Source organism: Coenobita brevimanus, chromosome 67 (genome assembly GCF_032717465.1).
Source record: "Coenobita brevimanus isolate Jiangsu-jjx chromosome 67, ASM3271746v2, whole genome shotgun sequence".
Classification (NCBI taxonomy): Eukaryota; Metazoa; Arthropoda; class Malacostraca; order Decapoda; family Coenobitidae; genus Coenobita; species Coenobita brevimanus.
This window is the reverse complement of record NC_137020.1, coordinates 33,875,832-33,902,865: the sequence shown is the minus strand read 5'-3', so window position 1 is coordinate 33,902,865 and position 27,034 is coordinate 33,875,832. Positions and strand designations below refer to the sequence as shown.

Below are 27,034 nucleotides of genomic sequence, written 5' to 3'. Positions count from 1 at the left end.
ACTGGATGATATTTTTGCTTTTAAAAACTAACTTCAGCTATTTACTTAATCAATGTCAAGTATAAAAGAAACGTGCTCATAATTATATAGTGCATAACAGTACATGTAATCTTGATTACTTCTTAGGTAATCGTAATCATAATCGATTACTCTTACTTTTACTGTAATTATAACTGTAATCGTAATCTGAAGTTTGCAAAGCACTCGTAATGGTCATCGATTACAATACCCTTGTAATTCCCCCATGTCTGTAGAGAGGGTCACCTTCATGTGGTGACATTGATAAAAGACAGTGGAGCTCCCAATCTCCAGTACCTGATTGGTTTTGAACTTTGATTAGGTAAATGTATCTCCCCTCAGGCCAACTTTGGGATCTCCAGCAATGTATCCTCATGAACCCATATCATAACAGTTGCACCAAAATTAAATACTGTACCGGTGTAAATTAATGATAAACCAACAGTTGCTTAAACAAACATCCCAGGCAGAGTTTAAAGTATATGCAACATTTCCACGGTGAAAATGTTTAAAAGTGAAGCAAATTGTGTGTCACCATCATCATCATCCATACCCCTTTTCCAGTCTAAGAACTGGGCGAGATAGGGGCTAGTGAGCATGAAAAAGAAAAAGAAACTTGCTCGCAACTGTCCCCCATTGGAATGCTTCAACTTTCATAACATCAAATCTTTCAGCAGAATCCTAACATTAAGTGAGGAATACCTGAACTGTAATACAAAATTAAACCACTGGACTTAAGTGGTTAATTTGGAACTGTATCTTACAGAATCTGTGCACTCTGCTACTATAACTGAGGAGCAGGTCAGGACAAGCTGATGACTGGGAGAATGTGCATGGAGTTAGTGCCAAGCTTGATAGGCTGACCCAGGGCAATGTTGGCTGTTGGAGATGCCATGCGATCGCCCTCACCTGTGTGAAGTATTGGGATGAGATGTAGTTAGTAAGGTTTTGGATAATTATGCATACATACATACATACATCATCTCATCCTGCGTTGCCCCATGAAGAGCGTAGGAGACAGGGGCTAGGCAAGTTGGTCCTGACATTTAAGATAAGAGTGACCAGCCTCACTCATCCCTGAGTGGCATAACATGAGCAATAAACCCCAACCACCCCTTAGATATATACTGACACAGGCTCAATCCAGTTGGAGCGACCTAAGTACAGTACCCATTAAACCACCAGGCGCCATAGTTTGGTTATATGGTTACCACCCAGAGTAGTACATGGTTTCCTGGTGTACAGGAAACCATTTGGCACGTCACTCAGTGTTGAGTCACCCATAGACAGAAGGAAAAGGAAAGAAAGAATGAAAAGGACATAAGAGGGAGGAAGGAAAACAAGAAGGAAGAGAGGAAAGGGCAGGCACCTGAGAGCAGCACTACATCATGTGAGTCAATGGTGAGCACCCCCAGTGTAAGATATTTATTGTATTTAGGTTTAATACTAGATAGTCCCAGTAAGTTCATCATCATCATCACCATTACTACCACTAGCACTCAATACTACACTTTCCTGACTAACCTCTGAGTAGTGCAGCCTTTAGGAATTCTGTGCAGGTCTCATAGGACATCTTTTGAAGGGGTGAGAGGCAGGATGCTAGGGCCTGTCGGGAGCATGCTTTATATACACCCTCACATGTGAAGTAGTCTGCTAGTAAGGATAAGTGCCGGAAGTCAACCTGACAAAAAATAAGCAAGTTATAGTACTGTGATCCGAAAGTTATATCAAGTTTACTCTAACCAACCACAACTCAGTGCCCAACTTGTGGGAGTGCCCCAGTTCCATCAGATGAAATGAAACTGACTATAATATATGGAAATGAAATGTGGACCTTTGCTGTAAGGGCACAAGTTATGAATGAGAAGAAATGAGTTATCGGATAGGAGTGTGTGTGGAGCTACGTGGGGAGATACACAGACAAACAAGGAAGCTTGGGAATGTTGTGGTCTTGATATGAATGTCTGAAAAGTGTTGGGAGTATCCTGAAATGGTTTGGTCATGTGAAGCCAATGAACAATGAGAAGTGATCACTGCAGGCTCTCTAACCTTACAAAGATCCCTAACCTATATCAGCTCAATTGACAACTAATTGTAGTCAGACTAGAGGGCTAACCTGACTAGTAACCAAGGAGAGAGACAGAGGGAAATTAACTGAATGCATACGATTGATAACTTAATACTGAAACTTCTGTATATCCATATAACAACATATTGCATACCTTTATGTCATAAGCAGACTGCACCGCTCTCAGTTCTCTGATGATAGAGCGCTGTGCTGCCTCAATGCCATACAACTCAGCTACCTGGTGGATATTGTTTGTGTACAGCTGATTCACTGCCAGTAAGTGTTCGTATTCAAACATTTTCTGTAATGAGTGATGAGGAAAATAAGGCTTCAATTAACCTACTGAATTGGGGTGATGACCTATTTAGTTTTATTCTTACCTCTACCAAATAGTTTAATTCAGTTCAGGAAAGACCCCTCACAAGGACTGTTATGGAAGACAGTTACTTTTTCTATCTATCTACCTATTGCCAGACTCCTTAATCCTGTACTGGGTGCCCACAAACAAATCGCTTCCATGTCACCCTGTCCCACGCCATTTCACTGTCCTGCTCTCAGCTCACACCCCCTCATATGCATCTCCACTCCATTCCTCCATCTCATCCTTGGCCTCCCTTTCCCTCTCCCCCCCTCCACCTCACTCACATACACTCTCCTCATCAGTCTTTTGTTCTCCTTCCTCTCCATATGGCCAAACCACCTCAATGTATTTCTCCTAACGCTTTCTATCACATCTACATCCACACCACAATGCTCCTTCACTTCCTCATTTATCAGTCTGTGTCTCCATGTGACTCCACATGCTCCACTCAAAAAACTCATTTACACTGCTCTCACTCTTGACTTGTGTCCCTCCAACATGGTCCAAGCTTCATTTTTCATATGTTAAAGTTGGTATCAAAATACTGTCATGAAGTGACTTTTTTACTTCCATCCTCACTTCCCTGTTCCTTATCACTGCTTTCAAAGAACCAGCAACCTTTCTTCCTTGCTGTACTCTTTCAAGCACTTCACCCACGAAACTTCCATCCTTACTCGTCACACTACCCAAGTACTTAAAAAAAAATAAATAAATAAAAAAAATAAATAAATAAATAAATGCACTCCTATTTTCCATTCCCTCCACATCCAACCTCACTATACATTCAATGACTTCATGTTTTGTAGTGAAGATATAGGAAACGGGAGGGGTTAAACTATCATCTTGTGACAACATGTCATTTTATTCCTTCAGTCAAATGATGTATATATACTGTACTGTATTTCATTTTAATTATTTCACTACCAACTTGTTCTATTCACTCTTAGAAGGAGCTCTAGAAATTAGGAAGTTAATGATGGCTATATGTAACCTTTTCAGTCCAAAAGGCATCCTCAAACTTCAATAAAACCTGCCTAGAGACAGCAAGAACAAAATACGACGATATTCACTATAATGAAGGGGCTGAGCTGCTTATGTCCTAAATATAAAGTTTTTATTTTTTTTTTTTGCTGAAGAATTAACATCTGTTCTTGCCCTAATGCTGCTTGTGATTTATTATAAAGTTTCTCTGTTTTTTTTTTTTTTTTTTTTTTTTTTTTTTTTTTTAAACCCCTCAATCATGAACCAATCAAAATTTCACTTAAAGTTCTTTAATTTTGCATGCAAACATCAGAGATGCTCATTGGGGATTAACAATAAACAATTCACAGCCAAAGGATTAATAATATGCCCGTTATTGTTTAACCTGGGGAAAAGCTGGCCTGCTATTCCACTGCATGTACCTCACACTTAAGAAATGTCTGTTACCTTCCTCTCTGATACATCATAACCTGTGGGCAGAGAAACATCATCCTAATAATTCCACTGCATCTACTTCATACTGAGGGCATGCCCAACACTTTCCTCCTTGAAGCACCATACCACTATCAGAGAGAATCATCTATGGATAGAGGAATATACCAATCATCTCATCTTGAGAATATCAGCTACCCAAGACCTACCAGAATGTTGACTCCTTCAGTTCTTAGCATTAAGCGTTGATCCTTCTCCACCACAAACACTCTCTTGATGCCCTTTACAGCATGAACCAGCGCAGTTTGGGACTTCTGACGGACCAGTGAGTGTATATCGTAGTTACCCCCATGAAGTGGAACGATCAGCGTCACCTGCAGGAAATTTGACACAGAATTAGGATAATTTTTTTTTTTCTCTCTCTCTCTCTCTCTCTCTTTCTCATATGCAAATCCACACAATACTATGCAGTCATATACTGTACCCTCCCATTAAGAGTATACGAAATACCCACAAATCCAAGGCTATCCATGAAACTTACCTCACACCACAGCTGCTTCTCCCTATCGAAGGTGTAGTCAGCAATCCAGGCATCGAGACCCTTGAGGTTTTCCCGACGGTAATTTAGCTCAGCCTCACTCACTTGCTGTTTACGTTTTTTACCTTTATTGACTCTTGCTGCTAACTCTGCTGCTAAGATCTGGGGAGAAAAGAGGGATTTTTATTTTATTATTTTTTTATTTTTATTTTTTTTTTTTTTTTTCCTCCCCCCCCCCACATCATGTCCCCTTTTTCAATAAGGGCTAAGGCGTTGCCCCTGGGTAGAGGATTTAAGTTTGGAGCATGTAGCACTTTATGACCAGATGCCCTTCCTGATGTATACCAATGACCCTTGGGTGGACTCGAACCTCCGACCCTTCGGCCAGAGCAGAGCGCTCTAACCCACTGAGGTTTTATTTCCTCTTTTTCTGTCTCTCTCTTTCAGCTCTTTTTCCTTTTTCCTTTCACTTTCTCTCTGCCTCACTCACTTGCTCTTTCCATTTCTTTCCCTTGTTAACTCTTGCTATTAAATGAGATCCAAAGATGGATTATTAAAGTTATTCTCTCTCTCTCTCTCTCTCTACTCACCTCCTCTTCATCCTCCTGCTTCTCCACCTCAATGCCCTCATCCTCAGACATTTCCTCTCTCTGGTCAGGCACATCATCATCCTCATCATCACCCTCAACCTCTTCCTCATTCTCTGAGTAGTCCTGCTCTTGTTGCTTCCTGCTTCTGACCAAAGAGGTGGCATCTCCATCCTCAGCAAGCTGGAAATGTTTGGTAATAATTATACTGTACATCATCATCATCATCATTATTATTATCATTTTTGGCCGGGTTAAATGTCCCCCAAATTCCCCTATCAAAAATCACTTAATCATGGCAGCTGTTTTGGAGAGCCTCACATGGCCCAATACCTGCCCAAGGCCCCAACCAAATGGGCAGATTTGCATGGCCATGTGGAATGTGAGAGGTGTGAATGAGGAGAGCAAGAGGGTGGAAGTGGTGAATGTGTTCAAGAGTGTGAGATATGCCGTGATGGCATTGTGTGAAACAAAGATGAAAGGTGTGAAGTGGAGGAGTAGGAGGGTGTGAAATGTGTAAGATCAGCCATGAATGGGCGAGGAAGATGCAATGAGGGCCTTGATAAGAAACAGAGGCTTGAGTGCTGCAACTGCACGAGGCTTACATGAGGGAGTGTTAGTGCCAACTTCAACATATGGATGTGAGACTACGGTGTGACATGAAAATGAAAAGTCAGGAGTGAGAGCAGTGGAGATGGGACTCCTGAGGAATGTATGTGCGGCACAGAGAGTGGATAGGATAAGAAATAGTGTGATTCGTGAAAGATGTGGGGTGAGGAAGTCTCTGGACACCAGAATCTGAGATAGTACAGTCGTGTGGAAAGAATGGATAACAACAGAGTGATGAAAAAGGTATATCTGAGCAAATTTGAAGGAGGAAGGATGCGAGGTAGGCCAAGGAGAAGGTCGAGGGATTTGGTGGATAAGTGTGTGAGGAAGAGAGGTTTCGAAGTCGGTGAGGCTAGGGGACTGACAAGAGATCAAGCTGGCTGGATGAATATTGTGAGGAGAAGTGCATGATCAGTGATTTGGCACCTCTCAACTCAAGCCTGTTTCTTATCATGGCCTTCATTGTACCAGCTACTTTTCTTCCTTGTATCACTCTACTTGCAACTTCTTTTGCACATTTTCCTCTCTTTTCTATCACTGTACCCAAGTATCTGAACTCTCTCACCAATTCCAGTCTCTCTCCATTCACTGTAACATCGCACTGGGAGTCACCTTGTTTCTCAATAACCATCACTTTACTCTTTTCTACATTTACTTTCAAGGCACAATGCTCACAGACATCAGCAAAACTCTCCACTAACCTACCAAGTTCCTGTCTGGTATTTGCAAGCAGTATTGCATCATCAGCATACAACAAATTTGAGATATTCCATCCATCACCATTCATTACCAAAGCCATCCCTCTCTCAATTACTCGTGTTTTTATTATTATTATTATTATTATTACTGTTGGTAGGTGGGGCACTCACCATCCACTCACTCACTGTAGTGTCACTCTTAGGTGACTGCCCTTTCCTCTCTTCCTTCCTTCCTCTTCCGTCTTTCATTCCTCTCCCTTCTGTCTATGGGTGCCTTACACTGAGTGACAAGCCAGATGGTCTCCTGCACACCAAGAAACCATTTGCTACACTTGGTGGTAACTAAATAACCAAATTATGGCACCTGTTGGTTTTGTGGGTAATTAAGGTGCTCTAATCGGACTGGCCTGTGTAGGTTTATATTCAAGGGGCGATTGAGGTTTATTGCTCATGTAATGCCACTCAGGGATGAATGAGACTGGTCACTCTCTTCTTAAATGTCAGGATCAACTTGCCTAGCCCCGGGCTCCTACACTCCTTATGGGGCAATGTAGGACTGGATGATGGATGGATGGATGGATACTCTTATTAGCCATCCATCCATTCATCATCCAATCCTATGTGGTCCCATGAGGAGCGTAGGAACCTGGGGTTAGCAAATTGGTCCTGACATTAAAGATGAGAGTGACCAGCCTCACTCATCCCTAAGTGGAACTACGTGAGCAATAAACCCCAACCACCCCTTGGATATAAACCTACATAGGCTCAATCCAACTGGAGCACCTTAATTACCCACTAAACCACCAGGCACCATAATTTGGTTATATGGTTACCACCCAGCACATTAAATGATTTCCTGGTGTACAGGAAACCATTTGGCTTGTCACTTAGTGTAGAGTTACCCATAGGCAAAAGGAAGAGGAAAGAATGAAGGAAAGAAAGACAGAAAAGGGCGTGTAGAGTCACCTGTAGGCAGAAGGAGGGGGAAAGAGTGAAGGAAAAAAAGACAGTAGAGGAATGACGGAAGAGAGGAAAGGGCAGACACCCAAAGCAGCATTACATCAAGTGAGAGGATGAGATATACTATTATCATTAATTTCTCTTATTAGCTACTTTATTATTATTTTTTTTTTTTAACATGTCCGACTCCGGGCAAAGGCTTTTGGGCCTTTTCCCGAGTCCCAGAAATCCTTCTTGAGACCCAGTAGTCCTCCTACATCTCCATACGTCACCACTTCGGCGCTAACACCCACTGTCCATACTGAATACATGCTAGGGCTGTCTCACACAGGACTGGTGTACTGGTATTAGTAAGGGTACTTTTATGACATGTTGGGAGGTCATCTGGTAGATCAGAAATGTCTGCTTTTTAAGAAATTCAAATCCTTAAACTGTTCCCTGCCCCAGCCAGGATTTGAACCTGGGTCCATTAGGACTGCAGGTAGCCTCTCTACCAATTCTGGCACCCATCTCTTCCTCCCTCACAATATCAATCTCTCTCTCTCTCTCTCTCTCTCTTACCTCCTCATCTTCATCAAAGTCATCATCATTTTCATCCTCCCAACCGCTCCCACTCTTCTCCATGGGCTCCTTAGTCCCTTCAGCATCTCCAGTCTCATCCTCGAACATGTTTCCTCTCTCTTCCTCTTCCTGCAAGTTCCCCTGACTCTTTTTTTCCTTCTCTTTAACTGATGAGCTGTATGGTATAAGAAAAAATAAATAGTCTGCTTGTTTTCACCCAACAGAACTTGGCCACTCTCACAACTGATTACTTTACTCTTCTTCTTTCTCTTCTTGAGGGTTCTTTTTTTTCCCCTTTGCTTAAACTGATAGGCCGGGAAAGAAAACATTTATACAGTCTGTGTTTATATGTGATTTCACCTGATGAAACAGGTCCACTCCCACAATTTGAATACTATGTCATAGTTAAAATATTTTGATAAAATGTACAGTAATTTTGAGGCAGGAACAGACTCCTTGATTACTAGTCAGATCAACTACCCAATCTGACTACATGTAGTTTTCAACTGAGTTAAAAAGGGTTAAGGATCCTCATCATGTTATAAAAGGTATGTCCAATGCATAAAATCAAATCTTTTAATTAACACTCTCAAACTCCTATGACTCACCACAAGCTGTCAGCAACAAAACCACTGAATGATTTCTTGATCTCCCTCAACAACACTTTGGGAATGAAGTGAATCTCAGTGAAGGACAGAACCTGCCTTGGTGTCACTGCATACAAGCTGCGGTACTCAGAGTGGGGCAGGAAGGAGAGTCGGATGTTTATGCGTCTGTGTAGGTGGCCGCGTGCGTCATGCTCAAGCTCTGTGGTCACAGTAAGTCCTTCCAATAGCTGTTGGGAAAGAAACAATGTATCATGTAAGTGGACAAATAATGTGGGTTAACGCTTGAATCATTATTCTGACCCTGCTTCCCACTATGTGTGTGGAACTGTGCAGGTGGCTATGCTTGTCACACTGCTGCTCTGTAGTAAAGTTATGCCCCTATAACAGCTGCTGGGAGATAAATCATGAATGATGATAAAACTTGATGTCATGACACTACTTCCTAATATGTCTGCGGGTCTGTGTAGATGTTCCTGGGTATCACATTCCAGCTCATGTGATTATGTTATGTCCTTGTAACACATATAGGGAGGAAGACATAAAATTATAAATGTAAATTAAAACTTGCCATACATGGACAGACCTGGCATAGTGAGACCTGTGAGAGACGGAGTCGTAGAGCCTCAGCGGTGGCCCGAGTCACACCAGGGTGGAATGGCACTTCCATGATTGGGGTGGAGATGTTACGAGCAGCTGATCGTAGCACCTCAATCATCCTTGGCACACCTGTGAGCAACAGTGACATTATTTTCATAGTACTGTTGCTTAAGGTATTGTTTGGCCATGTGGAGGGAATGGAGAAAGTGTATGTGGGCAAGATGTGCGGTGGAGGGGGGAAAAGACGAGGGGAAATCCAATGATGAGATGACGGGATGGAATGGAATGCGTGGTGCGAGGTGAAATGAACATAGAATGATGCTCGAAAACACGATGACATGAAGATGATCTGCATGTGCTCACCCCCATGATGATGATTTAGCTGAGGTCACTCCCTGTTAAGATGTCTGGCTGTAGGTAGACAGACAGATAGACAGACAGACTGACAGAGATAGACAGAAACAGTTAATGATAGCTAGATATATGGACAGACACAGAAGTAGATAGTCTAAAGGAGTTAAAATGTACTGGCAGAAGACTCACCAAGAGTGACGTTCAGTTCGTCTCTGCCTGCGAAGTGGAAGGTGTTGAGTGTCATCTGAGTCAGTGGCTCACCGAGGGCCTGTGAAGACAAACAATATTAATTCACCGAGCTTGGGGGATGTCTTTTTCATATTATTCTTGCCATCTCATTATTTTATTAGCTTGGGATAGACTTTTCAAAGTGAAGTAGTTCAATACATCAAAATTCATCATCATCCATATCTCTCTTCCCACCTCAGTGTGGCATGAGGTATGGTCCAGGGAGAAAAAAAAAAAAAAAAGTCTAATAAATAAGTCACGTTATCATTCACTCACCATTCCAGTCCCCAGAATAGCATTAATAAACTCCTTCAAAAGGAGAGACAAATAAAACTGTCTAGTTGCAAAAAGATCATAACAACAAGGGCTTAACCCAGATTTAAGAAGTTAACTGGCTTGTCCATAGAAAAAACATCATCCTAGCCCTTTTTCTCTCCTGAAGATAGCATAAAGAGAGATGCAGACACAAAGAAAAGAAAGCTTAAAAGCAGGAAAATTATCAACCATCCAAAAGACGCGATCTGGAGAAAGCATATAACAGGGTGGATGGACAAGGATTGTGGAAAGTGTTAAGAATATATGAAGTAGATGGAAAGTTGTTGTGTGAAGAGTATGTACGATGGTGCGAAGGCTGCAGTGCGTGTGGATGATGAACTAAGTGAATTTTTCTCTTTGAAAGTTGGGTTGAAACAGGGATGTGTCACGTCTCCATGGTTGTTCAATCTGTACATGGATGGGGTAATAAAGAGGTACACGGTAGGGTAGTGGATGTTGGAGTGGCCCTGGTGAGAGAGGATAGTGTTTGGAAACTCCCTGTACTGTTGTTTGCAGATGATACTGTGTTGTTGAGCAAAGACGAAGGGGAGCTACAAGGCTTGGTGGATGAGTTTGGGAGAGAGTGTAAGAAACGGAATCTAACGGTGAATGTAGGGAAGAGTAAAGTGATGGTCTTTGAGAGAGGTGAAGTCAGTGAATGTACAGCGAGGTTGGATGGTGAGGAATTGGAAAATGTGAGTACGTTTAAGTACTTGGGTAGTGTGATGAGTAAGGATGGAGGTTTGGAGGGTGAAGTGCTTGAAAGGGTACAGCAGGGAAGAAAAGTTGCTGGTTCTTTGAAAGCAGTGATAAGAAACAGGGAAGTGAGCATGGAAGTGAAAAAGTTACTACATGATAGTATTGTGATACCAACTCTAACGTAAGGAAGTGAAGCTTGGACGTCGTTGGAATGACACAAGTCAAGAGTGAGAGCAGTGGAAATGAGTTATTTAAGAGCGGCCTGTGGAGTCACATGGAGAGATAGGCTGATGAATGAGGATATAAAGGAGAGTTGTGGTGTTGATGTGGATGTGATAGGAAGCGTTATGAGGAACACACTGAGGTGGTTTGGCCATGTGGAGACGATGGAGGGTGAAAGACTGACGAAGAGAGTGTATGTGAGTGAGGTGGAGGGGGGAAGAGGGAGGGGGAGGCCGAGCATGAGATGGAGGGATGGGGTGGAGAGGTATATGAGAGAGGGGGGTGTGAGTTGGAAGCAGGGCAGTGAAATGGCAGGGGACAGGATGACTTGGAGGCGATTTGTTTGTGGCCACCCCAAACGGGATTGAGGCGTCTGGCAATAGATAGATAGATAGAAAAAGACATTTCATATTTGTATTCAGACTTTTAACTGACTGCTAAGAAAAAATACCTCAAATTTATAATAACTGTCATGAAACTGAGAAAAATAAATATCAGAAGTACAACTGGACTTACTATGAAACATACTCATCACCACCAACATCATCCAGACTTCCACCTAAGGATGGGATGAGGTAAAGTCCAGAGATCATGAAAAACCTTGACAGAATGAGAACTAGCAAAGTCATCCCAATTGGGCCACAATCTCATTCTCTCACCACTCAAGCTCAAGTAATCCTGACTCCACCTAACAGGCATAAACATCCACACTTACACAACTATGGAACAGATGAGACAGAGAAATCTGAGGTTTGCAGTACATTACACCCCCACAGCATGCGAGTTCCGAGAACGCGATCCCCCTTGTACACGAGGACCTATTTTTGTGTGTGTGTGTGTGTGTGTGTGTGTGTATTTTTTATTAGTATGTGAATTGAACTCCTTGTAAGCGAAAAGGGCAGTGAAGAGTGGCCCAAATCCGGGGTTACCCCGAGTATGCGACATTGCCCCCCCAGAGAAGCGAAAGTGAGCAGCCATATTCTTGTTGGTTTAGTTAAGCCATATCCTTGCTGATTTACCTAGTAAAGCCATAACTTTGTTGGTTTACTTTATCTTAGGTAATATGTCTTAGATAGTTTCCCTGTATTGTACAATATTTAGGTCTGAAAGGCATCTCAAGGGCTGCCCATGAAGCAGGGTGCCGTCCATATGTAATTTTTCCCATATGTTTATGTATGCACAGTACACGAATTCCTAGTACACGACGTCCTCTGCTGCCCACATAGGCACGTACTAGGGCGATGTACTGTACAGTAAGACTACTAGTAGAGTAAGACCCAACAAACATGAAAAGCAGCTCAATGTAAAAAATTGTGGTCATCTCGTGAGTCAAATTCTGGCCAAGTTAAAGTGAAAGGAGAATTGAAGTTTAATACAATGGCTCTATATAAAACTTGCAAACCAGTTCACATGGGAAGCTCACGGCTATCCCAGGATCCACCAAAGAGTTAGGTGCCTTAATGAGGTTGGCTGTGGTCACCTCCTCATGTGTCACGTTTAAGCCAAAATAAGTGAAAGGAGTATGGGACTTGTTGCAATGGATATATGGCCCACCTGTGCACAAAGGGCACCCACTGCTTCCCCAGGGTCCACCATGGAGTTCAGTGCCTTCATGTGAACAGCTGTGGTCACCTCCTCCCGTGTCAGTGTCTGCTCTGCAGGGCGCCGCTTGCTGTAAAGATCCTGTGGGTATGTGTGAGATTGTATTAGTATAATTAGACAACGATAGTATTATAAGTCATCAATCATCATCACCATCATCATCAACCACCTAGACCTCTTCCCATTTAAGGATAGGGTGAGCTAGAGCCCACAGAGCAAGAAAAAACTGATAAAATGAAAACTAACCATAGTCTGTCTAATAAAATAGACTAAACTCTCATTCACTCAGCATTCAAACCCCTGGAATCCTAGCTTACAGCATCAAAAATATAAGCAAACAAACAGCCAAACACTGACATCACACATGGATAACCTTTCTGTGCTTGTGGACCAAAATGTGTTGTAGCTTTCATCAGCAGGACACTTTCCTTTGAGATGATTCTATATTTATTTCTACAAGCACTGAGATGCATGTTAACCCTTTTGTACACCATAAGTTTCCAATAAGTTTGTAAGCCACATACAGAACCAAAACCCCGCTTAGGCTGCCTCTGCTTGCGTGGAAAGGAAAAAAAATTCTAAGGCCAAATTTACCCACAGAGAATGTTTATATTGTTATAAATCGTAGCCCATCATCTTCACTGATGTTTATATTACAAGATAAGCAAAAATAAATAAATAAAACAGATGAATAAATGTACAGAAATAAAGCGAGAATAAACCTTATTTAGGTGAAAACTAGCTTAACTTCCTAATATCATTGCACAAAATTTTTCCAGGGATGCGCAGTTGCAAGGTATATGTCTACATACAAAATTTCACAAGGTTTCCAATGAGCTTGGTGGCAATTTGATATCCTCAATAGTTTTTGAGTAAATCAAAAAAAAATTTACAAATCGCCTAAAAATGTCTTGTTTATTATTTTGTATGTTATTAGTGTCACTGTAGCAAACATATATGTAAATTACTTCCAGTTTTGTAGCCCAAAGGTCAAGAAAGCCCATGATAAACAACAACAAGGGACGCAAAACTGACTCTGATGCACACTAACATTCACATAAAACTCATCACTCAAATCTCCATTCACTCTTACCTGAATGTGAGCTCCCACAAACATGGCCATAACCACCCTAACCAGCCACTCCTCCATCACAACCTTTCTCATTGCCAACTTCACCCCTCTAGGGACTCTGTCAAAGGCCTTCTCCAAATCAACAAAAACAAAGCACAGTTCCCTTTTCTTTCCTATATATTTTTCCTGAAGCTGTCAAACAATATGGCATCAGTGGTCCCCCTGCCTAGCATAAACCCAAACTGCATCTCATCAATATTCACTCTTTCTCTAATCATACCTTCTAGAACTCTCTCCATTACTTTCATTATCTGATCTAAAAGCTTTATCTATCTATCTATCTATCGCCAGACGCCTCAATCCCGTTTGGGGTGGCCACAAACAAATCGCCTCCAAGTCGCCCTGTCCCCCGCCATTTCACTACCCTGCTCCCAACTCACACCCCCCTCTCTCATATACCTCTCCACCCCATCCCTCCATCTCATCCTCGGTCTCCCCCTCCCTCTTCCACCCTCCACCTCGCTCACATACACTCTCTTCGTCAGTCTTTCACCCTCCATCCTCTCCACATGGCCAAACCACCTCAGTGTGTTCCTCACAACGCTTCCTATCACATCCACATCAACACCACAACGCTCCTTTATATCCTCATTCGTCAGCCTGTCTCTCCACGTGACTCCACAAGCTCCTCTTAAATAACTCATTTCCACTGCTCTCACTCTTGACTTGTGTCCTTCCAACAACGTCCAAGCTTCACTTCCGTACGTTAGAGTTGGTATCACAATACTGTCATGTAGTAACCTTTTTACTTCCATGCTCACTTCCCTGTTTCTTATCACTGCTTTCAAGGAACCAGCAACCTTTCTTCCCTGCTGTACCCTTTCAAGCACTTCACCCTCCAAACCTCCATCCTTACTCATCACACTACCCAAATACTTAAACGTACTCACATTTTCCAATTCCTCACCATCCAACCTCGCTATACATTCACTGACTTCACCTCTCTCAAAGACCATCACTTTACTCTTCCCTACATTCACCTTTAGGTTCCGTTTCTTACACACTCTCTCAAACTCATCCACCAAGCCTTGCAGCTCCCCTTCATCTTCACTCAACAACACAGTATCATCTGCAAACAACAGTACAGGGAGTTTCCAAACACTATCCTCTCTCACCAGGGCCACTCCAACATCCACTACCCTACCTTGTACCTCTTTTATTACCCCATCCATGTACAGATTGAACAACCATGGAGACATGACACATCCCTGTTTCAAACCAACTTTCAAAGAGAAAAATTCACTTAGTTCACCATCCACACGCACTGCAGCCTTAGCACCATCATACATACTCTTCACAGCATTCAACAACTTCCCATCTACTCCATATATTCTTAACACTTTCCACAATCCTTGTCTATCCACCCTGTCATATGCTTTTTCCAAATCCATGAAAGCCGCATACAACTTCTTTCCCTTCTCTAGAAACTTTTCCACTAAAGATCTAAGAATGAATATCTGATCTACACAACCTCTTCCCTTCCTAAAGCCTCCCTGTTCTTCTCCAACTAATTTCTCTGTTCTTTCTCTAACTCTGTCTATAAGTATCCTACCATACACTTTTCCTATTATACTAAGAAGACAAATGCCTTTATACTTCTATAATTTCTTCTTTCCAGGGCATCACCCTTCCCCTTGAACACATTTACAATTACACTCTTCAGCCAATCATCTGGGACAACACACTCATATACTGTATAATCATATTTATCATGTCAGTGACTAACCTCATTCCTATATCTCCTGAAGCCTTCAACATTTCAGCAGTCAACCCAGACACACCTGCTGCCTTTCCCACTTGCATCCTGCCTATTGCTTCACTAACAGTAGCAGTATCAATCAAAGGCCAAGGGCCAAACACTGGTTCTGCTGGCTCCAATCCTTCCCTGTCCTAGTCAAACCCTTCGTTCAACAACTGGCTATAATGCTCTCTCCATGCATCTTTAACTCGTGGATTGCTCAATTACCTTTTCTTATCCCACCCTGTGGTGCGAAAAAAATGAAGTTTTTTTGTTTTTGTTTTCATTTATTATAAACTTGAAGATAAACATCCAGGGCATCAACTGAGGAAAAAAATAAAAAATCTCACTCTGTCTTTGCATAGGGCCATGCGTAAGTTTATGTAGGGGAGCAGTGAAAAATAAAAAGTAAAAAATTGTTTTTATTATAAACTTGATGATAAATATCCAGGGCATTATCTGATGAAAAGGAAAAATATCTCTCTCCCTCCATCTTTGCGTAGCCCCATGGGTAAATTGCGTAGGGTTGGAGTAGTTACTGGTGATGCACGGCCAGCACAGCCTGAGCTGTGGCTCACAATGTAACGCTACCCAGCCTGAGCTGTGGCTCGCAACGTGACGCTACCCAGCCTGAGCTGTGGCTCAGTAGTAAATGGTTTTCTGGTGTACAGGAAACCATTTGGCTTGTCACTCACTGTAGAGTCACCCACAGGCAGAAGGAAGAGGAAAGATTGAAGGAAAGACAGAAAAGGGAGTGTAAAGTCACCCGTAGGCAAAAGGACAAGGAAAGAATGAAGGATAGAAAGACAGAAGAGGATAGAAGGAAAGAAGGATGGAAGAGAGGAAAGGGCAGACACCCCAGAGCAGCAATACATCGAGTGAGTGGATGGTGAGCGCCCCCACATACCACTTGGATATATATATATATATATATATATATATATATATATATATATATATATATGTATATATATATATATATATATATGTAGTGCTGCTCTCGATGTCTGCCCTTTCCTCTCCTCTCTCCATTCCTTCCTTCCTCTTCTGTCTTTCTTTACTTCATTCTTTCCTCGCCCTTCTGCCTACTGGTGACTTTACACTCCCTCTTTTGTCTTTCTTTCCTTCATTCTTTCCTTTTCCTTCTGCCTATGGGTGACTCTACATTGAGTGACAAGCCTTATGGTTTCTTGTACAGCAGGAAACCATTTACAATGCTGGGTGGCAACCATATAACCAAATTATGGTGCCTGGTGGTTTAGTGGATAATTACAGCGCTCCAATCAGATTCAGCCGGTGAAGGTTTATATCCAAGGAGTGGTTGGGGTTATTGCTCATGTAATGCCACTCAGGGATGAGTGAGGCTGGTCAATCTCATCTTCAATGTCAGGACCAAATTGCCTAGCCCCGGGCTTCTACGCTCCTCATGGGGCAACACAGAATTGGATGATGGATGGATGGATGGAATATATATATATATATATATATATATATAAAATCTGTGTGTGTGTGTGTGTGTGTGTGTGTGTGTGTGTTACCTCATAGTATTGGTCAATGAGATCATCGAGGGCCTCTGACACCACCCCCAGATTGGAAGCACTTGAGAACACTGACTTGACTGGGTCTGGACACCGATTACAGTTCTTGCTGTACCTGAAACACACTCATGCATTTTAATACGATTAAGTATGAAAAAATAAAAAAAATAATAAGTTCCTGCAGTAAAGGGGTTAATATTTTTCATTCCCAGACAAGCTCACTTCATACTTATAGCTTTAACTAACTCATATCATCTTCATCATCTATACCTCTTCTTCCCTGCTGTGGATGAAGTGTGACACTGACTCCTAACTTGATAATTTCCTTAATCCCTTTTTCTTTCTACCTCTCTGTGTTTCTTTCCCTTTCCTTCTCCTCCTGCCCTTCCTCTCACTCTCTCACTTTTCTCCAACAGTATAATATCATGCCATACATTCTGGAGTTGAAGCAACATACTCGGTCATTTGTTTTCCATTCTCTCTCTCTCTCTCTCTTTCATGGTGTCATATTATGTCACATATTCCATAACTACACGGCCACACTGGGTAACCCATTCTCCACTCCAGTCATTTGCCACTAAGGCTTCTTCTCACCCTCTCTCTCGACTTTCCTCTCCCTCTTTCTCTCAACCTTTCTTCTATCTCTGTCTTACTTTGCCCTCTCGACTGGTGTCAAGTTATGCCACATGTTCTGCAACTGTAGCGCCACACCAGGTCGTCCATTCTCCAGTCCATCGTTGGTTGTCTCCAGGGTTGGGCCAACTTTTCGGCAGAACTTCAGGAAACCACTGCGCCGACCCTTGTTCAGCTTTCCAGACTTCTTGCGCCACTTCTTGATCTGTTTCATTATTATTATTATCATTACATCATCATCATCATCATCAGGACCTCCTTTCCCACACTCAGGCAGGGTGAGGAGTAGCAACGTCCAGACAGCCAAAGTCTGACCAATCCAATAGGCCATGTTTCCATTCACTCGTCATTCAAGCCCCCGGAATCCTGGTTCAATCTGATACACCAAAAACTTTCACCACATTCTCTAGCTCCATATAAAATGGGCACTCACCATCCACTCACTCGATATAGTGCTGTTCTCAGGTGCCTGCCCTTTCCTCTCTTCCTTCTTTCCATCCTTCCTCTTCTGTCTTTCTTTCCTTCATTCATTCATTCCTCTTCCTTCTGTTTATGGGTGACTCTAACTCACAAGCCAAATTTTTTCCTGTACACCAGGAAACCATTTACTACGCTGGGTGGTAACCACATAAAAAAATTATGGCGCCTGGTGGTTTAGTGGGCAATCAAGGCGCTCCAATCAAATTGAGCTGGTGAAGGTTTATATCCAAGGGATTGTTGGGGTTTACTGCTCACTCAGGGATTAGTAAGGCTGGTCACTCTCATCTTAAATGTCAAGACCAACTTGCCTAGCCCTGGGCTCATACACTCCACATGGAGCAACACAGGATTAGATGATGTATGTATGTATGATTATTATTATTATTATTATTATTATTACTATTATTATTATTACCATCATTACTATTAATATGTGGTCGGTGGAGGCGCTCACCATCCACTCACACAATGTAGTGCTGCTCTCGGGCATCTGCCTTTTCCTCTCCTCCATCCTTCTTTCATTTCATCCTCTTCTATCTTTCTTTCTTTCATTCCTTCCTCTTCCTTCTGCCTGTGGGTGCCTCTACACTGAGTGACAAGCCAAATGGTTTCCTGTACACCAGGAAACCATTTACAAAGCTGGGTGGTAACCATGTAACCAAATTTTGGAATCTGGTGGTTTAGTAGGTAACTACGGCGCTCCAATCACATTGAGCTGTTGAAGGTTTACATCCAAAGGGTGGTTGGGGTTTACTGCTCACTTATTGCCACTAAGGGGTGAGTGAGGCTGGTCACTCTCATCTTAAATGTCAGGACAAACTTGCCTAGCCCCAGGCTCATACGCTCCTCATGGGGCAACGTGGGATTGGATGGTGGATGGATGGATGGAATACATCATTCATCATCCAATCATACATTGCCCCCACGAGCAGCATAGGAACCCGGGGTTAGGCAAGTTGGTCCTGACACTTAAGATGAGAGTGACCAGTCTCACTTGTCCCTGAGTGGCATTACGTGAGCAATAAACCCCAATCAACCCCCGGATATAAACCATCACAGGCTCAATCCGACTGAAGCGCCGGTATTATTATCACCATCATCGTAACTACATTTCCTAAAATATATTGAACAGAAAACATTATCATCATCACCATCAACAGCCTGACTTTTTTTCTTTTCTTTTCTAAATCAAATAGTGGGGTGAGGCATAATCAAGAAAACAATGAACAGTAAGAGAAAATGCATTATTGGTATACTCCAAAGCAGTCTGCTTCTCCCCCAGCCATGTGAGTGATGGTCAGGGACTGAGGGCAAGCCTGTTGAGGGCAGCTTGTCAACACCACCTCCAGGATTTGGTACCTTATATTCTCTAATATAGTTAAATGTTCTCAGAATTGAAAACCAAGCTCTATAGGTGTTGGGGAGGGATGCTGTCATGTGATTGAACTTATATAACTGGGTGACTCCACTGCCTGGTTATTTGAACATCCTTCAGCTCCCTCTCTATCTCCCCAAAAGAAGATGGTGGACTGCAGGAAGAGGGAAACTTCAGCATTCAGTCCACCAGGTTCATATCAGATCAGCCTGGGACACAATAGCAATAAACTTCCCCATACCTTCTTAGTGTACTCATCAACACTCTCCTTCTCCCCAACTGACTGAGCGATAGCCAGGGAGCGAGGGTCGGTGAGATAAGGGCAGTTTGCCACCACCACCTCCAGGGTTTGGTCCGTGCGTAGAAATGGAGTTTTGGTTACGTCCATGCCATCCTCTCCATAATCAAACTGGAGCCAGAAAATCAAAGATAAAAAAATATTAATCAAATTACAGTACAGTATATAAACTCTCAATTATCCGAGAAATTCAGTCAAGCCCTTCGCCAAATAATGTGAAACACCGGATACTGCACAGTACCTTCCACTGGCTCAATTCTCAGCATCAAGCTGGATACTGCATTATCTGTCTCAACCTTCTATCCTAAAACTTTCCCATGAGCAAAAGATGAAAATTATGCATAAAATACAATAATGTACAGCACTGTAGTGATACAATACAGTAACAGAGCACCAGCTGGCTATCGTTTACGAGCTGGTTGATACACCTCAATTCTGGATATTGCACAGACCTGCTAGTTACGTCCTGTTTTGGCGCCAGATATTGCATAATTTTGCCAGATGTGACTTTAACCCCTTCTTTACCAGAAATGTGTTTTGATGTATCCCTGTACATCATGTATCCCCATGAGACACTGGAACCACAACCATGGTTCACTGGTACATTCTTTAATGAATGGCAGGATATGGGCCTCAGGGTAGCCCGGTAAGGCTGTTTCTGAGGGCCTCGTGATAGCAACAGCCCTGTGTTTTGAAAACAAAGACTGTGAAAAAAGTTCTGATGAATTCTGATGTCATAAGATACGTCATGACTGAATTGTGGTGGCACCAATGGCTTGCTCACTCATCTTTTTTTTTTTTATGTGAGGAAGAAGGAACCAAAGGCTGAGCCTGCATTAACGTTCCTTCCAAGAAAGAAACAAAAACAATACAAAAGAGAGCCAAATTCAAGATCCATTCATTTCGAGATGCCTGGACACACTGCGTTTGAAAGACTGGAGATCGTAGGAAGTTAGAAATACAGACAGAGGGAGACAGTTCCAGAGTTGACCTGTTGCATGAATGAAGGAATGAGAGTAACAGTTAACTCTTGCATTAGAGAGCTGGACAGCAAAGGGATGAGAGTTTGTTGCTAGACAGGTGCTACGAGCCCATCGTAGAGGTGGAGGGATGCAAGCAGACAGTTCAGAGGAGCAGTGACCACTGAAGTAGCAATAGAAAAGAGATAAAGAGGCAACAGCGCGGCGAAGAGACAGAGGTTGAAGGGAGCCACTGTTCATGTCAATTACAGTACAGTACATGGATGTTGGAGAGGGACACCTTCATGTGGTGGCATCAATGAAGCCAAGTATCTCTACTTCTCATTTATACAAATATACCTTAACTCCTCTATACCCTGCAAGGAGGATGGTCAATTGCCAGAGACGGGCAACTTCGGCCTGCAGTCCACCATATCCATGTTTCAGATGAACCAATGGGAACAAAACTCTTCCTACTGTACTACTACAGTATACGATTATTATTTTGTGCATTTTTCACAGAGAGTTAGTTAACATCCACGCAAAAATATCACATGGTATTGATGACCTGCATTATATTTCCCATCATCATCACTACCTTGATCTCTTTTTCTCACTTAAGGATGGGCTGAGGTAACGTTCAGAACCAAGGCAGAGGAAGAACTAATCAACAGGATATCTAGTGAAGTGGGTCAACACTCACTCACTCACCATTCAAGGTCCTGGAATCCTGATTACATCTATGCATATTTTACTGATTATGTAAATTACATGAAATTTGCTGTGTACCTACTTCATAAACTACCATGAGATAATACATTCAAACATTTACTCCATTAATGTCACTGAGATGGTTTTGCCATCTGGAGAGGATGGAGAACTACAGGATGACTAGGAAAGTGTATAGACTGTGGTGGATTGAAGGGAGAGAGAGGGACCGACCGTGGATGAGATGATAGGATAGGGTGGATAAATATATAAGAGTCGGAGTGAGGGATGCCTGATGGCAGAGGACAGGACAACATGGAGGCAAACTGTTTGTGGCTACCCCTGCCAGGATTAACCCTCTGAGGTCTCCTGGCCACAATCGTGGCTTTATCAGTATGGGTCTCCTGGCCACAATAGTGGCTCGCCTGTGCAAACAGGAGATTTTAAATTGGCTGGAACCTGCTGAAGGTTATCAGTATTTCTCTCAATCTTAACTCATTTCCTGGGTATTAGACAATACAACGGAGAAGAAATAAACACAGATTTATGATCTTAGGTTAGTAGGAGTGTTTCTCTATCATTTTTTATACAGAAATGCATTTATTTGTGACACCACACACCACTTGCTATGCAACTTCCCATCATGATTACAGCTTTTGTATGATAAGTATAGCCCTAATATTTTGTAGACAGGCGCATATTAGTTCCTTATGCATGAATATAATTCATCATCATGAATATAATTATCTTTCTAAATTTACAAAACTTGATAAATTAACAAAATTTGATTTTTGGGAGGTAAAAAAATGCGATTTCTCAGACAAGACGTACAGACTTACTTGTGACCCAAAAGGGTTAAAGCATCTGCCGATAGGTAGACAGATATGTTAATATCTCACATAAATAAAGATATTAGAGCACAAACACAAAGAGGAGAGCACCCACCTGCAATACAAGGCCATCACTGTTGCGTACAGTCATGTCGTACTTGACATGTATGCCTTCAAGGTGTTTAATGAGGCATCGCTGTACGTAGCCACTGTCAGCAGTCTTCACAGCTGTATGCTGCAAACTCTGCAGAGGAACAGAAAGAATGGGCATTTAAAACTGGCCCTATTTTCTAAATTACAGTAAATGTGCACTGATAGGATAGGAACTGCCAAGCATGGGCCAACCGGCCTACTGCAGTTATCCTCTCTTCTTATATTCTTATGTTCTTGTAAAAACCATGACTGTACTTGTAAAAATATTTAAAAATCAACACACCACTCACATCCCTGCCAACAATACAAAGGTAGAATTATGACAATGGGTTAACGCCAGTCGTGAATGGATGTGTTAAGGCATCTGGATATACCTGGTACAGCAAAACCTCGATTATCCGGAAGCCACGAGGAATTCAAAACGCCGGTAAAAAGATTTTTCTGGATAATCGATTAACACTTATTTCCTGTTGTCTTACACTGTACACGATAGAAGTAGCATACTTGCATATACAGTAACAATACCAAATACATAATAATTAATGTAATAATACATAAAATTAATGTAACATGTGTATATGTACAGCATACAATGTACAATAATAAAGTACTGTAATGTGTAATGTGTACTCACTCATGTCTCAAAACCCTGCAGCCTACTGGAGCATTCACAGGTCATGGGTGAGTACACATTACACATTACTGTATTATTGTACAATGTATGCTATACAAATACATATGTTACATATATTTTATGTATTATTACATTAATTGGAATGGAGTCTCGGACCATCACTTAGTGATGGCCAAGGTAGAGCTGCAAAGAAAATGGTTGAGGAGACGAAGGGGATGACAGGAGGAAGCAACTCCTGTGAGAAGAGTGGAGAAATTGCAAGATAGTGAGAAAATGACAGAGTATAAGAGCATAGTGGAAGAAAGATTGGGAAGGTATGAGCTAGAGCAGATGGAAGTGGTGGAAGACGTATGTAAGATATTCACGGAAGAGATAGGCGCAGCGTGTGAGGCGGTTTGTGGAGTGAGGAGGAGATGCAAGGGTGTGCAAGGGACAGCATGGTGGAATGATGAGGTGAAACGAGCTGTGGAACAAAAGAAGAAGGCATATAGTGAATGGTTAGCGAGAAGAGGTAGGGGAGAAGATGAGAGAAAGAAGAGAGAGGTATATGTGAGCAGGAGAAGGGAGGTTAAGAAACTGGTGAAGGAGAGTAAAAAGAAAGTGGATGAAGGGTTTGGGAGGAATCTGAGTGTGAAATGGAGGGAGAGTAAGAAATTGTTTTGGAAGGAGGTAAATAAAGTAAGGCAGTGTGAAAGGAGATATAGTAGGGGAGTGAAAGATAGGAATAATAGATTGTTGGTGGAGAAGAGAGAGAAACTGAGGAGATGGAAGGAGCACTTTGAGGATTTGTTGAATGTAGAGAGTGAGAGCAGTGTGAGTATAAGTGGTTGGGGAATGGCTGGGAGAAGAAGAGATGAGAGGAGGGAGGAAGAGATCAGCAGGGCAGAAGTAGTGGAAGCGATGAAGAAGATTAAGTTGAGAAAGGCCTCAGGAATTGATGAAGTGTGTGGTGAAATGCTTAGGTATGGGGGTGAGATTGTTGTGGAGTGGATATGGAAGTTGTGTAGATTGGCTTGGGAAGAGGGAAGGGTTCCAGAGGACTGGAAATCAGGTATAATTGTTCCTTTATACAAAGGAAAAGGGGAGAGAGAAGTATGTGGTAACCATAGGGGTATTTGCCTACTTAGTGTGACTGGTAAAATATATGGTAGAATACTCATTGATAGGGTTAGGCATATGACAGAGGAGCTAGTTGGAGAAGAACAAGGGGGATTTAGGAAGGGAAAAGGGTGTGTAGATCAGATATTTGTTCTAAGATGTTTAGTGGAGAAGTATCTAGAGAAGGGAAGGAAAGTGTATGCTGCCTTCATGGACTTGGAGAAAGCTTATGACAGAATAGATAGGCAAGGTATGTGGAAGGTATTAAGAATATATGGAGTGGAGGGGAAATTGTTGAGTGCTGTGAAGAGTATGTATGAGGGAGCTAGGGCTACGGTGCGAGTGGATGGTGAGCTGAGTGAGTTCTTAGATCTCAATGTGGGACTGAAACAGGGTTGTATGATGCCTCCATAGCTGTTTAATATATACATGGATGGGGTTGTAAAGGAGGTGCAGGGTAGGGCAGTGGATGTGGGGGTGGCTCTAATGAATGAGGGTGAGATTTGGAAGCTTCCGGTGTTGCTGTTTGCTGATGATACAGTACTGTTGAGTGAAGATGAATGGGAGTTGCAAGGTTTGGTGAATGAATTTGGGACAGTGTGTAGGAGGAGGAATCTGAAAGTTAATGTAAACAAAAGTAAAGTTATGGTGTTTGAGAGGAATGAAGTCACAGAATGTGCAGTGAGGTTGGATGGTGAGGATATGGAGAATGTGAGTGCATTCAAGTACTTGGGTAGTGTGATGAGTAAGGATGGAACTTTGGGGGATGAAGTGCGTGAAAGGGTACAGCAGGGAAGGAAGGTTCTTGGTACACTGAAAGCAGTGATGAGAAATAGGGAGGTGAGTATGGATGTTAAGAAGTCACTGCATGATAGTACAGTATTGTGATCCCTACCCTGACGTATGGAAGCGAGGCATGGACCTTGCAAGAGGGGAACAAGTCAAGAGTGAGAGCAGTGGAAATGAGTTACTTGAGAGGAGCATGTGGAGTGACATGGAGGGACAGGTTGACGAATGAAGAAGTGAAGGAACGCTGTGGGGTGGATGTGGATGTGGTCGAGAAGATTAGGAGAAATACACTGAGGTGGTTTGGACATGTGAAGAGAATGGAGAATGAAAGACTGACTAAGAGGGTGTATGTAGGTGAGGTGGAGGGAGGGAGAGGGAGAGGTAGACCGAGGATGAGGTGGAGGGATGGAGTTGAGAGGTATATGAGGGAGGGGGGGTGAGTTGGGGGGAGGGTAGTCAAATGGTGGGTGACAGAGCGACTTGGAGGCGTTTTGTCAACGGCCACCCTTTGCGGGATTAGGGCATCAGACTATAGATAGATAGACATTAATTATTATGTATGTGGTATTATTACTGTACATGGAAGTCACGCTACATCTATAGTGTACGGTGTAAGACGGTTCCGAGACAATTCACCGTCAAGTCAGTTCACCATCAGACAATTCCCCGTCAAAACATGGACGATTCCCCGTCAGGACGATTTGCACCCTGGACAATTCCCTGTCATCAGTTATCCACCTCCCAACCTACCCAAAAGCCACTCAACCTCTACTATAATAATTTTACTAAATGTCTAATACAACTGAATAATGTATAATAAACTTATGTTTACTGAACTAGTACTGTAAAAATTAAATGTTCACTGTTGTATCCTTCAACTATGCTACGTACATTATTTTTTTTCTTTTTTTAAATTTTCCTTCTTTTTTCTTTTTTAATGTACAAATATTTACTGTATATGGTCGCTTACCATCATCACTCATCACCATCACATCATCCACATCAGATTCAGATTCAGAGGGAGGTCTGGATGGAGGAGGCAGAGCTGTGGGTGAAGAAGGCTTATCGACGTGAGTAGATAGGCTGGCTGGGGGTTGAACAGGCCTGATGGGGAAGACTGGTGGAGCAGCCATTTTTGCTGGAGTTCTTGCTGGTGTAGACGTTGATGCATCACTATCTGGGAACCCCACACATAAACAGGAGGATACGAGTGAAATGTTTGCTGTTTTTTCATGTTTACCCTTTGTGAAAAAGTCCCTGATGTCTGACTGTTTGATTGCTACATGAAGGCAATTTTGGAAGTCATCATAATAGCTACAAAATTGAAGCAATTCATTAGCTGCGTAGGCTGGATTTCTCTCCATGAATCGGATGAGCTTTCGAAATGATCCATCAGCATCTTTCCACGGGACAAACATACTCCTTCCTCCTCTTCCTCATTGCTTGAATCCACCTCTTCCACATCTTTCTTTTCAGGCAACAGAACACTGTCGATGATTTCCTGGTCAGACAGAACTGATACTCCACCAAATATTACAGAAAATTGCGATAACACAGCAGGGTGTTGTGATGTTTACACTGTTAACCCTCAAAACAATGGAAGGGACTGCGGTGATGCGTTCTAGCGGCGAAGGAACGAAAACATTCGGGTGGAATGGTGCGCGGTGAATTTGAAATGCCGGTAAGGTCCTGGAATTTCCCCGGTTGATCGATTTTGGAATTTTTCATTAAACTGTCCAGTTTAGCGCCAATTCCAGTTAAAAGGCTTGCGGATAATCGAAGTTCTACTGTAAACAGAAAGACAGAAATAAAAACATACAGAAACAGATTGATAGAGAAACTGACTGATAAATATTCATTACTTACATCCCTGCCAACAATACAGAGGTAGAAGTATGACTGTGGGTTGATGCCTGTCATGAACCTGTCAGGGATGTAGCCACCAGCAAAAGGGTTGGCAGCGTAGGGTCGGAAAGATGGTAAGAATTTCCCCGTTATGCTGATGGGCATACGCTTGCCATCAATAGCCACGGATCCAAACAATGACGCCATCTGATTCATGTTGACCTAGTGGGATAAGGAGAGAAAGAAAAGTAGTTTTCATCATCATCATCATCGTCATCATCATCATTATCCCCCCCATCATGTCCACCATCATCATCTTCAGCTTTATGTCTGTTTTCCAAGTGGTATTGATCAAATGAGTTCACCTGATAATACTCCTCCACCTC

At 42.4% G+C, this 27,034-nt stretch overlaps 1 protein-coding gene across 1 annotated transcript in view; it reads right to left on the bottom strand.

Moving 5' to 3' along the window:
- The window catches only part of Polr1A (RNA polymerase I subunit RpI1), a 59,409-nt gene that overhangs the window by 2,710 nt on the left and 29,665 nt on the right, over nt 1–27,034 (bottom strand). Inside the window, exons 17-32 of the mRNA XM_080276953.1 lie at nt 26,670–26,870; nt 22,245–22,373; nt 19,576–19,743; nt 17,500–17,684; nt 16,847–16,961; nt 12,391–12,519; nt 9,562–9,640; nt 9,005–9,147; nt 8,422–8,648; nt 7,814–7,988; nt 4,989–5,168; nt 4,402–4,560; nt 4,070–4,234; nt 2,241–2,387; nt 1,543–1,699; nt 783–927 (exon numbers count right to left, since the gene is read on the bottom strand). Of these exons, the coding sequence (XP_080133079.1) occupies nt 821–927; nt 1,543–1,699; nt 2,241–2,387; nt 4,070–4,234; nt 4,402–4,560; nt 4,989–5,168; nt 7,814–7,988; nt 8,422–8,648; nt 9,005–9,147; nt 9,562–9,640; nt 12,391–12,519; nt 16,847–16,961; nt 17,500–17,684; nt 19,576–19,743; nt 22,245–22,373; nt 26,670–26,870 (2,466 nt within the window). The 3' untranslated portion in view covers nt 783–820. The remainder of the gene's footprint in view (nt 1–782; nt 928–1,542; nt 1,700–2,240; nt 2,388–4,069; nt 4,235–4,401; nt 4,561–4,988; nt 5,169–7,813; nt 7,989–8,421; nt 8,649–9,004; nt 9,148–9,561; nt 9,641–12,390; nt 12,520–16,846; nt 16,962–17,499; nt 17,685–19,575; nt 19,744–22,244; nt 22,374–26,669; nt 26,871–27,034) is intronic.